The 12,858-nt window shown below is 34.6% G+C and overlaps 1 protein-coding gene across 1 annotated transcript; it reads right to left on the minus strand.

Annotated features, from left to right (window-relative positions):
• Positions 1-829: 829 nt before the first annotated feature.
• Positions 830-12,858, minus strand: LOC130647117 (AP2-associated protein kinase 1-like). Its single transcript, XM_057452858.1, has 10 exons — positions 12,597-12,858; positions 9,612-9,730; positions 9,169-9,274; positions 8,667-8,809; positions 7,906-8,027; positions 7,600-7,681; positions 6,919-7,051; positions 5,869-5,972; positions 5,070-5,143; positions 830-4,402 (listed from the first exon to the last, which is right to left on the minus strand). Exons 1-10 carry the CDS (start codon positions 12,700-12,702, stop codon positions 2,218-2,220), a joined length of 3,174 nt encoding a protein of 1,057 aa, XP_057308841.1. The 5' UTR covers positions 12,703-12,858; the 3' UTR covers positions 830-2,217.

Consider the following 12,858-nt stretch of genomic DNA (forward strand, 5'->3'; position numbering starts at 1 on the left):
TCCCTCTCTCAAATTAACATCCATACATCCTTCCCCAGGGTCTCTTAACCCCTAAGCCGTTATTACAGGCTGCTATCAAATAAATCAAAAAGAAAAAATACTTTGGGAATGAGGTTGATTAGCAGCACTCATTCATTCACACATTCGCCCTAATCCCCATCGCCAACAACAAGCTGCAACAAATTGTTCAAGAAGGCACAATGCACTGTAAACTAATTCTGGGAACTGTATCGATGTACATCACTGCATAAATACAGAACACAAGACCCAACGCTAAAAGTGGCAATCCTGATTGCACTTTGAGAAAATTTATTTATTTCTATTACAAGGGAAAGATTCGTCATAATTTGCTGCTTCCTCATTGGCTGCATACAAATGTTGATCCACATTGATTGATAATTGGTACGGGGGCCTAAAGGCAAGAAAATTCTAATTGTATTATCTTCAGAATTACTAGCTCAATTTATTTGAAATTTATGACTGGTATCTTTCCAAAAATATTGGACTCCACCTGTTGTTGACGTCACGAATTATTAGCCCGTGTCAAAAAAGGGTTAAAGTGACATCACAAAGAACTTTTTAATGACGTTATTTTGTTACCGGTAACAAGATGCAAAAAAAGGGACTTTTTTTATCTTGTTACTCGCAACAAATGGAAGTTCGAAGTAACACTGTTAATGTTGCAAACAATAAAAGCTACATTGGCGACACAGGTCCACCATAAATTAGTTTTTATCACCTCGAAAGTTGACTCGTGTCGCTGTTGCCTAAAAAAATACTCGTGAGAGTCTGTTGATCCAAGGAGAATTCTTAAGAGATTCAAAAAACAGATTATTATATCAATTTATTTAGCAAAAGTGAATATCTACATATTGATAGCAAAGAAAATATCATAACCTAAAAAATTACATTTCGTCACCAGCCCCTTTCAGTAGATCATATCTACCTTCTTAAAAAGTCTAGTAACAAGTTGATTTACAGCACCAAAATAATTAAATAACGATAAAAACATTTAAAAAGAATAAGGCTGAGGCGTAAAAGTGAAAAGACAATCAACCTTGGTGCAAGTCTTTTTTAAAGGGTTTGAAACGAGATTACAATCGTAGCCTGAATAACAATGTAACCATGGAAACGTACCCCTCTATCAACTATTTTGTTTATACTTGAGTAACTGTAAGTTTGTATTTACAAATATTTGGTTACGAAACAGGCGACCTTGCTTAAATTTGATGTGTTGTTGTTGTTTGTTTACCATTTTTCGTGTACTTTTCGACGGTTTTGACAGGTGACGTATCACAAATTTAATGTCTTACGCCTCATTGTTTACGTTTTCGCGTACTTTTGATGGTTTCGACAGTACTAAAATCCGTAATAATTACAATGTAAAATACACATGAAAACACTACAACTACAAGGATACAATTTTTAATTTTATAACTCAACAATAAAAGAGTTTTTTCAAGCGATATGGAAATTTGAACGGATATCACAGCCAAGCTACCATTTTAAATACGAAAAAGGAATTAAAGATTGCTAAGTCGATAAACAGATTCATAAAGCTGTCTCGGACTGTAACAAAATTTCAACTAACGAAACAAATAGAATAACGGTTCCAACTTCGAATTACATGGTTGCTTATGGAAATACTTATTATTAGAGTATACCACTAAATTATTAACTCTGTATATTTCTCACAATTTTCTGATATTTTTTGACTAAAATTACCAAGTACTGGAATATTTATATTAATAGAACAGGCTGTGAATGACAATCGCTTTACTGGTAACCAAGATCACATGTTAAGTATATCACGTGCTACTGAATAAAGCGTAAAAAAATATTTTGCTACAACTTTTTTTGTGCATAATTTTACAGAACTGACAAGTAGCGAGCGTCAGAATAGAATTTCAATTTTCAACGTACATGACCAATATAAATAAACGTAATAAAAAATATTCTACATTCGAAATACATTTAACAATTAAAATTACTACACGATCGCTTCTTTCTAACTTAATAATTCATAACTATAAAATTAAACGTTTATTTTACGTGACCGACTGTTTGGAACGTTGCTCGTACCGTGCCTAGTTCAGCACATGTACCAACTCATCCCGTGCCTGGTTCAGCACATGTACCAACCGCGAAGTTAGTGACTTACATAAAGAATCTTCAGCATGATTTCAATTAATCGAAATATATTGCTTTTAAAATATGTTATCGCGCTTGCGTAGTAGGCGGAACATTTGGAAGAATTCTTTTCTTTCTAGGTTCGATTTTAACTTGCAAACCGCTACTGGGAACATTCCGAACGTTTCGGTTATTTTTCAAAAACGGCGCACTTCCAAACGGATCTTCTGCAGGTCGTTGATATCCTACAGAAGTCTCTTTAGGCCTACCAGCCGGTTCCTTTGCGCGAACCGTGTTTTCCGGTTTATGACGCGCTTTAGGAACATTTTTTGAGGCCTTAAACTTTATTGGAACCATACCGAATGGATCAGAATCCAATCTTTGTCGAATTTGCGTCGTCCCGTCTGCGAAATGATCATCAAACGGGTTTGTTTGATCGAATGGATTAGATTCGGGCGTCTTAACTGATCTTGGTTTTTGTTTTCTTGCCTTCTGACGCTGAATACTCAACGAAGTGGAAAAGGTAGCGTTGTTAGTTTGCTCCTCCTTAGAGGCTTTTTGAAACGGAGCAGAATCAAATATGTCTCTTCCTGAATGAATAATATTTTGCTTTTGTTTTTCTGCTGTGACGTCATCATTGATATTCACAAGTTCGGCACCGGGATCTACATGGGCGCCTTCAGAATTACAATCTTTATAAGCTTGCTCTCCACCGTCCTCGTCATTCGAAAACTCATCAGAACTATCATTACTGCTACTACAAGACGAAGTTCTTTGATAAACATATTTACGCTCTCCTTGTGGTGGAGAATTTGCAGTTGGTATCAAAGGAGAGCCGTCACTGTGCGTTTGTGCCTGACTGATATTCAATTTATCGCTGCTTGCGGAGTCGTTATTTTTCGAAGGTTTTGAGTCTGTTTCGTCACCCGCGGAGGTAATACCTAAATTTCTTAGTTCTAACCCAACATCTTTAATAACACCGAGATCATTCAGTTCCTGTTGAAGTCTCTTAAAATGCTCGTCATCGTCGATTTCTAATAAAATGCCCGTTTCCACGTTAGAGTCTTGACGTTCCATTTTTACGGGATGTGTTACTTTAGAAGATGTTTCAGCTTTCTCACCCGTAGTAACGTCGGTTTTTTTGTCGGATTGAGAAGACGTGAAAGGATTTGACGTCGAAATGACCGGATCTGTGACATCAACCGTCAGTGGTTCTTGTATCGGAGGAACAGGTGAACGTCGTGGAACGTTAATACTGTCTTTATGAGAGCTAACTAAACTGTTATCTCCTCTTTGGGCAAGCCGGGTAAAAGTATCAGAGCGAGATCTAACGTGTGTCTTTTTCTTTTGTTGTTGGTTGAACGGGTTTTCGGGAGCTGTTTTAGCAACGAACGGATTACTGAGATCCGGTGAAGAACGGCTGAAGTCGTCATCAAAAAGCGGTGATTGCTGTGACGCATTCTCAACCATGGGTAACCGTGGAGGCTCAACACTTTTGCACATTCTATCATCTGGTTTCTGACGAGGATTAAACTCCTCATCAGCAAGTTCTTGTTGGTGTTGGCGCAATGCTGATCTCTGTTGTTCCATTTTCATTCGCGTCTGCTCTTCCTCTAAACGCAGTTGCTGCAGCCGATTGTACTGTTCTTGACGCGATCTTATAACCTCTTCCTTTTGTTGCTGTTGTTGATGTAACTGTTGCTGCTGTTGTCTTAGAAGCATTTCTTGTTCCTGTTGTTTCATTAGCATTTCTCGTTGTTGATTTAAAAATTCCTGTTGTTGTTGTTGTTGTTGTTGACGAATCATATATTCTTGTTGTTGTTGCTGCTGTATTTGTTGTTGTTGCATTTGTTGTTGGTGATGTAGTTGTTGATAATATTGCAACTGTTGTTGTTGTTGTCTCATATATAACTCGCGTTGTTGTTGTTGTTGTTGTAGCATATACTGCGATTGTGGATTAGCGACACCTGCGTTTTGTTGATACATAGTATTACTCGGATGTGATTGGTTAGATTGTTGCGCGTGCGCATATTTACTACTTCTGTTTGAAACTTCTTTTAGACTGTGACTACGCCGCAAGCCGCTACTGTTTTGAATGTTGCTAACATTTGGATATTGGTGCTTAAATGGTACAGCTGTTTCTTCTTGGACTTCAAAGGTTTGATTGTTTCCCTTTGGGCGTTGTCTCGGAGCAAGCGACGTGGTGACAGGTCGTCCACGAGGAGCGACAGACGTAGCAACGGGTCCAACATTCGGTGCTGATGCAGATGATCTTAAAGTGAAAAATCGAATAAAAATATACAACCATTTAATTAGTGTCAACGAATACTCTTGTCGCTTGCATTAAGAAGAATTTCAAAGCATAAGACCATTCAACCAACAAAATTATCGAGGATCACGAAAGTGACAATTTTTCGCGGGAGCAAACTTTTGTTAGGTACTACGGGAATAATTTTTTTACACGCGATTACTTCTTTATCTAGTTGCAATTTTATTTTGAAGCGAAATTTTTAGATACCTGTTTAAAACAAAATGCAGCAAACTTTGCGATGAAACTAGCAAACTTTGCGATGAAACTAGCAAATTTTGCGATGAAACTAGCAAATTTTGCGATGAAACTAGCAAATTTTGCGATGAAACTAGCAAACTTTGCGATGAAACTAGCAAACTTTGCGATGAAACTAGCAAATTTTGCGATGAAACTAGCAAATTTTGCGATGAAACTAGCAAACTTTGCGATGAAACTAGCAAACTTTGCGATGAAACTAGCAAACTTTGCGATGAAACTAGCAAATTTTGCGATGAAATTAGTAAGTTTTGCGAGTAAAACTACCTTTGTGGTTTACGATTGACCTTATCTTTCGAATAAATAAGGTTTTTGCAAATGTCCCAACAAACCACAAAAACAGAAAAGTTTTTTTCGAACAAACAGAACTTACCTGTTATCAGTAACATCTTTTGTTACTGATCCAGCAGACGCTGTTGCGGTTAAACTCTTCGGAACAACAGCATTCTAAGGTAGAGTGATAATTACTAATTCAGAGTTTGACCAGAATGACGATAGACAATACTTAGTAGTAAAAAGTGAGTAAAAATTTGATAAAAAATCGGTAATGGCCAGAACGAAAAACACCTTGTCAGTAAAAAAAGTCGATAAAAAAGTGAGTAATGGCCAGAATGAAAAATACTTATAAATATAAAAAATAAATAAATATAAAATATAAAATATAAAAGTTAGCAAAAAAAGTCGTTAGTAATATTAGTCGTTTGCACAAATTTTTTTACCGACAATTTCAAAATACCTGTTTAGTTTATAAGATATAAAACGCATACAAAAGAACATTTTTTAACTTTTTACATGAAAGATATTTTAGTTCTAAGCACACTGAAAAAAATAAAAAACCGGCGAAAATTTAGTCGGCAAAAAATAAAGTTGGTAAAAATAGTTTTTTGGTAAAAAAACGTTGGTGACAAATCTGGAGCCGCATAAATATTATTTACTGAGACAAAATTTAGTCAGTTTTTGATCGACTTTTTATTTCCTGACAAGGTACTGAATGAAAAATATTATTCAACAGACTTTGCAGAATTGCTAAAAACATTTACAGCTAATCGTTCATATCAACAAACTTTCAAAAAATGTCGAAAAAGAGAGTGTAAATTCTCAAAGTGTGAGTCAAACACAGTAAATTATTGCTAACTTTGCTCTTGAAAATGAAGGCTTTAATTATTGCTTACATGTTTGTTTGGAATTGGACAGGGTTTGCCAGCCAACTTGAAGGCTAGCGATGCAACTTGGTAAATGTCCGGTCTTTGGCTTGGGTCTGGGTTCAATATGTAACCTAACAGAAATAAATAATTATAACAACAAATAACAAATAATACCAATAATAACAAACGAAAGATTGGTTGGCCAATAAAACCCAAAAGACATAAACCCTATTATAAAATTTTGGCCGACAATTTTTCGACTTTGAACCCGATTTTTAACCGCCTGCTGCTTCAACGTTGATGCGCTAGGGTATTGCGGGATAGAAAATTTAATTCTCTTTCATAAGGGCATCCATGTCATAAAGTTGAGTGATTACGAGTTATGGCAAATAGATGACATTCGTATGATCAAGAAATTACACTGTACATTGCGCAACAGAATTACTCGTCGAATATTATTAAGTAGTGAAATGACCTGTGGAAAAAATCCTCTTTAACAGGTAGAAAAACAGATACAGGGAACATATATTTTACTGAAATGATCGATGTTTTTCCTGTTTCGTAGACCTTGTATAGGATCACATCCTTTGTCAAAGTGTTAGAGGTAATGGTTTAACGGGCTTGTAATGACGTCATCAACCCAATCATATGCAAAAAAAATTTAATAATTTATGCTTTTTGGACTGGTACCGCAATATTTAAAGTACCTTATAAATAAAAAACAGCTGGGCTTTACAATTGGGGGAATAGGATGGACGCTTACGGAAGCAGCAAGGTTCACAGCAGGGAAATTAGGAAGATGGCACAGTGTTTGGGCTGTTGCGAGAGTTGGCTGATACAGCCCGGGCCCTAATTGGATCTGCGTAGCTTAAAATGAGCATCAACTACTCTAGGACTCCTTATCTAAGCCATGGGCCCTTCTGGAAATAATAGACAGGGTATATCCCTCGATATTTGTGAGGCTAACCATGCAAAATTTGCACATCTATCAGCTATCTATCTATCTCTCAGGGTGGCAGGTTGCTTACATAAGCTTATATCAAGCAGGTCTATTACAACTCTATGCATTACACTTACAGATAAGTGCATGTAGGTCCCTGGAATATTTAGATGTTTCAGGAAATGTAAATTGACCACTTTGAATGGCTAGCGTGCTCTCTCCAAACGGTGTTGTAAAGAAACACAACTTATACAGCAGACAACCCATTGCCTAAAAAATAAAGGTAATAAGTTAGAAATTATTTAGAAAACATTAGGTATGCATATTCTATCACAAGCTGCAAAAATCCCTATTTTTCCTTCAAATCTCTTGGCCAATGTAGCAAAAGAATTAATTTTGCATCTTATGATGCATGCATTTTGTTTTGTTCATTTTTGACACTTTATGTGGGAAGGATGTATGCAATACAAAGAAGAAACTGGTTTTTTATTACCTTAAGAATTTTTGTTAAGGTGTTGTAACCTTTGCAAAGCAAATCAAATATATACCAAAAGAAATGTATTTTCACTAGCAGAAGAGTTTTAACGTTTCCTTCAAGTTTTCATATAAAAATCTGCAATGAGCACACCTGTACAAATTCAGAATTACAACCTGCTCCAAGTAAAAGGGTCATCTAAAAATTTATCAGGACATCCAAAAGATTCCCAACTTTTTTAGACAAGATAATTATTTTTTTTCCAGATAAACGATTTTGATCTTTATTTTTACCTGGAGATTAACTTCTAACTGGACTAAAGTTAAAATAAAAAAAGACCTACCCAAATGTCAGACTTTGTATCAATTATGTGACCAGCATAGAGGTCAATCATTTCAGGAGCTCGATACGATACTGTAGTGTACCTTAAAAGCGACACAGTAAATACTCTGCTAAGAAAACATACTATATCAATGATTATTGAATATATTATTTCAAATAAATGAAGTATTGGTATAAGAAGAAATAACAACAACAACAACAACAACAACAACAACAACAACAACAACAACAAGGACAACAACAACCAAGAGAAGAGAAGAAAATATTCACCAATGGTTGCAACGATACAAATATTATTCAAACTTACTTTTGTATTTCATCATCAACCTTCCTTACTCCGTCTTGGGTAGGATTCATCACACCAAATGTAGCACTACCAAAATCACACAAAACAAAATCTCCAGTTTCTTTCCGGAGTATATTTTCAACCTATCAAAGTTGAATTTTGTTATAAATATCAGCAGGAAAAAGTAAGAAACGAAAAATGCTTACTTACATCCTTTACGATTTGAAAAAACAGGTAAAAAAATAATATAAATTTTTTAGTCTTAGACAAATTACAGCAAATACTTGTCACTGCATTGTGGAATATTTCAATTGCAACAAAATATTTGACTTAGGATTGGTAAGTAGGTAAAAATCTTTCCCCAACAAAGACAAGTTTTCTCGAAATTTTTACATACATTCAGGTGCAAATTAAGGTTTGACCATTTTAACCTTGGATCAAAAATTGTCCTATATTGTTGTATAAAACGAAGAAGTTACATAACAGTTTTCCCCTTTTGTGACACTATAGTAGCCTTTTGAAAAAACTTAATGAAAAAATTGAAGAAAAGCAAAATCTTGGTTTATAACAATGCAACAACACCATATGACAAATTCAACGGGAGTATATTCGTTTTAACCAATGTTGACATAAGGATAGGCTCAATCCTAAAATGTATTTTTTCTACTTATTTTTTATCTGAAAAAAAATAAATCAAGAACCCCCCTCCCCAGACAATTTGTTTTAGCTCAAAAATTAGCCAGCTTGTAAAAGCTAGGAGGAATAATGAAAATAATACAAACCTTTAAATCACGATGCAAGGCCGGAGGTTCGTTTTGATGCATCAAGGAGAGAGCTTCGCAAGTATCACAAAATATTTTTATTATTAAACCTTCCGTGAATCCTGCGGTTAAGTTTTCATTCATCAAATCAATAACATTTCCAGCTAAGTTAAAAGTTAAACAAATATATATTAAACATGCTAGGTGTTTTTAACTTGGCATTTCTTTGTAAGGTTTTGTAATTCAGGGAATAAAAGAGGCAAACAAATGGGAGACAAAAGTAAGTAAGTAACTGAAAGTTTTAACATCATTGCGCCTCCTCCTTAGGTAAAATTAGAAAGACATTGCAAAATGTTAGGGGATATTTTAAGTAGAGGTTTGAAGCTGGAACACACCCAGTATAGACCAGCTGCAAAATTACCTATTACAAAATCTTGGGTAGATATCAAAGTTGAACATATTTGAATTATGCATCCAAAATAGAAACATCAAAACTTAAGAAAATGATAAACATAGTTCAAACCTTTGCAAAATTCCATTAACATTAACACTTCATAGATACCAGGTTCTAGCATATTAACAGCTGAATCAATGAGTGTGATAGCATTCTTATGACCAGACAACATTTTCTACACAAAACAATTGCAAATGTATTGTTCCTCTTAACAAAGAATCAGAGCTAGAAACAACCATAAATGCAAAATAAACAAAATTTGCAAAAAATAAAACTTAAAGTTGTACAACAAAATTGAATACACAATAAACTCCCTCTATCTGAAATTTGTTAGAGGCAAAAGAATTTGTTCAAAATGGGAACATTTTTGAGATAGAGAATTATTTATGATAGATAGGGGAGAGATATAGGGGGGAGGGGGGCAGAAGAAATGGAGAGACAGAAATTGTTCAAGATGAAGAGTATCCCAAAAATATTTAAGGAAATAAAAAAGTTTAAAAAAAAAAACTTACCAATATTTGGATTTCCTGTTTGCACACTTGTAGATCGGTTGGATCGTTTACTGAGAGACGCTTGAGTGCACATTTTTGTCCTGTTGATGTTCGTACCAGAAACACTAGAGCAAACCCACCTGAAAAATAAAAATAAAAAACATTTTTAGTTTTAAGATTTGATCACAAATGTTGACTTGTAACAAAAACTTCTAATTCATACAACCATTTTCAAACATTGTCATGATTTTCACCATTATCATCATTCTCAGGTTCACGTTCATTTTCCATGCAAGTTTGTCAGGGTATATAAATGACCTTCTTCCAATCTGATTCCAATATAATTTACACTACATTTACAATTTCCATGTAGTTCTAAACTCAAAGTTCCCTACATCAAGTCTTTCTTGATCTACCTTTGAGCTTTGTCCCAGGAACTATCAAAAGTCTATACTTTCATACCCAATTATCCTCCATTATTCTTTCAAGTGTCACACTGTCAATTTATAACTTATAAGGCTAAAATACAGAACACAAACTGCCACAGGTTTGTCATGAAATATATGCCAGTTTTTACATAGCTTGTGTAAAAAAATATGGCTAGTGATAGAAATATTAATTAAACAAGACCATGATAGCCTTGTGGTATAGAGTTCTCTTCTAGTGCGGGAGGTCTTGGGTTCAAACCCTGGCCAAGTCATGCCAGAGAGTATAAAAGTGTGAATCTATCCTTTCTGCTTAGCGCTCAGCATGAGAATAGGATTGATATCCTAGGTGGTTGCCTAGTTGAGCAATTGCTGTGCTTGCAAGACTTTCGTAGCTCAAATGGGAGCTTTAAATGCACTAGGACCCTTGTTGATAGCAGTACCAATAGGAAATGAAGAGGTCATCCTGGGAAATAATTTCAATAATAATAATTGGAATAATATATAGATATTATCAGCGCTTAAAATATATATTTGACCACTGCCAGTCATACCTTCAGGATCGAAAATGGCCAGTCAAATCATATTTTTCGGTGGTCAAAAAATATGTTCAATTTTTGCGTAACTCACAAAATTTAATTCGATCCAGATGTAAGAAAATTAAAAAGCCCTGGGGATGAGGTTCATACTTGTCTCTATCAAAAAATAAATAAAAAAATGGCTAACAATGTAGCCTTTTATTTGTAGTTAAAATGGTAGTTCAGCTAGCTAGCTACACTAAAACAAACAGCGAAAAAATCAAAAGAAATGTGTATGAATCAATGGAAATAAATGTGAAGCGAGATATTTAGATTATTATCTATATTCCTAATAGTAGAAAAATAATTTTTTATTTACGAAGCAAGGAATCAATTGCTGGTAAGTCTGACCACTTGTAACATGATCCTGATGGTCAATCAACAAAATTCAGTAGTCAGTGACCGTTGATCGGTCGCTATTTTAAGCGCTGTTTATCATGTCATGCACAAGCAAGTTTTTTTAGGGTTACATTTCGACAGGCAATAATCACAATCATCTTTGCCTAATTATTAGTTGAGGAATTACATAGAGGACCAAAATCAGCCAATCAGATGACAGCAATTTAAATGATTAACTTTATTACCGACATAAATGAAAGCATTAGATTGATTAAAACCTTTCCTTTTTTGTTACATTTGTCTCAAATCAATTTGCACTTTTTCTAAATCACGTTGTTTGAACATTCATTTTGTTTTACCTTACATGGAATTCCGTAGATGATATCACCTTGATTTTCTAGACATATTCTGTCTTTTGGAAGTGACAGTATACTAGGTAATGTCGTTTTAAATTGAAACACTTTCAATACCCAACGAAGTATGTTACGTGTCTCTGGTATATATGACATACACACTGTAGCTACTTTTTCATCTTCTGCATTCACTCCATCGCCATTCTTATCAGTTCTATTTCTGATTTTTTTTTTCAACATTTTTATGGTTTGCCTCAACTACCCATTTGCAAGTAAGACATTGTTTCTTTCTTTTTGACTACATTAACTGCCTCGTTCAGTAATGAGAACACTACACTTTCTTTGCAGGACATTTTGTTATTAGATGCGTAGTCAAGATATTGATCAATGTGAGTTAGTTTGCAGTATACTGATACTGATAAGTTACCACCGTTGTGAGACACTAAAGTGTCTAAGAAAAAAGCACACCATTCTTTACATATTTAATTATTGAATTTTCAGGTGTAAATTATTAGTATGTTCATGAAATGTGTCTATTGAGGAGACATCATTCACAAATCTTTTCCAAAACCTGGTAGGATAAAGTTGATAAAGTTGATAAAGATGTAATCTCATGAGCCTGCATATAAGCTACCACAGAGGAAGTTGGGCCACCCGTAGCCAAATTGTCAATTTGAGTAGAAAGTTACCATCAAATAAACACTTTCAAAAACTTTTACAAAATTTTTTAGAAAAAGGAATGAACAGAAACTGAAGAGATAAATTATTCTTAACAATTGTGAAAATAATGTTGTATATAACGAGTCTCTTCTCAAGATATTTGTAAAAGATTTTTATATTTAATTATGACCTGCCAAATCGTTCTCTACTTTGCCTGAGAACTACACAATTGTATGCTTCCCCTTTCTGGTCCCAACCAACCCATTCTTTATCTGTATAACATCTTTTACAAATACCCAGCTTGCTCATGCAAACTCAAAGTAATTTCACCATTTCAGACCTTAAAATAGAGGGGTCTATTCCAGATGTGGATGGATTTGTAGTTGTTGAAGTAGAGAGCGGCGTAGTAATAGATTTTTCAGTACTTTTCAGTATGCCATAAGAGTGACTAGTTGATGCTAAAGTCTTGGTGTTTAGTGTATCATCTGTTTGAAGTGTTGGTTGTGAATTTTGCAGTGAATCAAACACATTAGCCAACTCCATTAAAAAAAAGTTAAACACTACGTGAAATAATTTGCTTTTTTAAATAGCTGGTCAAAATAGAAATAAATCATGGTGAGTAAACTTATGGAGTGTAAAAATCACACCAACCTTCTGCAACAGTTTCTTCGACGGTACAAGAATGGTGACCACATTGAAATTGTTTACCAATCCAACCACTGCGATCATTTCCTCCGTAAAAAAGTTTTTTCATCATCTTGCCAGCTTCATTGTACTATTTCGATAAAAATGTAGAAGTAAATATTTTAAACATACATTTCCTAGTCAATTATACACATATATACTTATAGGTGGTAGGCATGCATACACTTACTGAAACTCACAATATCAAAAATAACTCAAATGGGCTGCA

The sequence above is a fragment of the Hydractinia symbiolongicarpus genome, chromosome 6 (genome assembly GCF_029227915.1).
Source record: "Hydractinia symbiolongicarpus strain clone_291-10 chromosome 6, HSymV2.1, whole genome shotgun sequence".
NCBI lineage: Eukaryota > Metazoa > Cnidaria > Hydrozoa > Anthoathecata > Hydractiniidae > Hydractinia > Hydractinia symbiolongicarpus.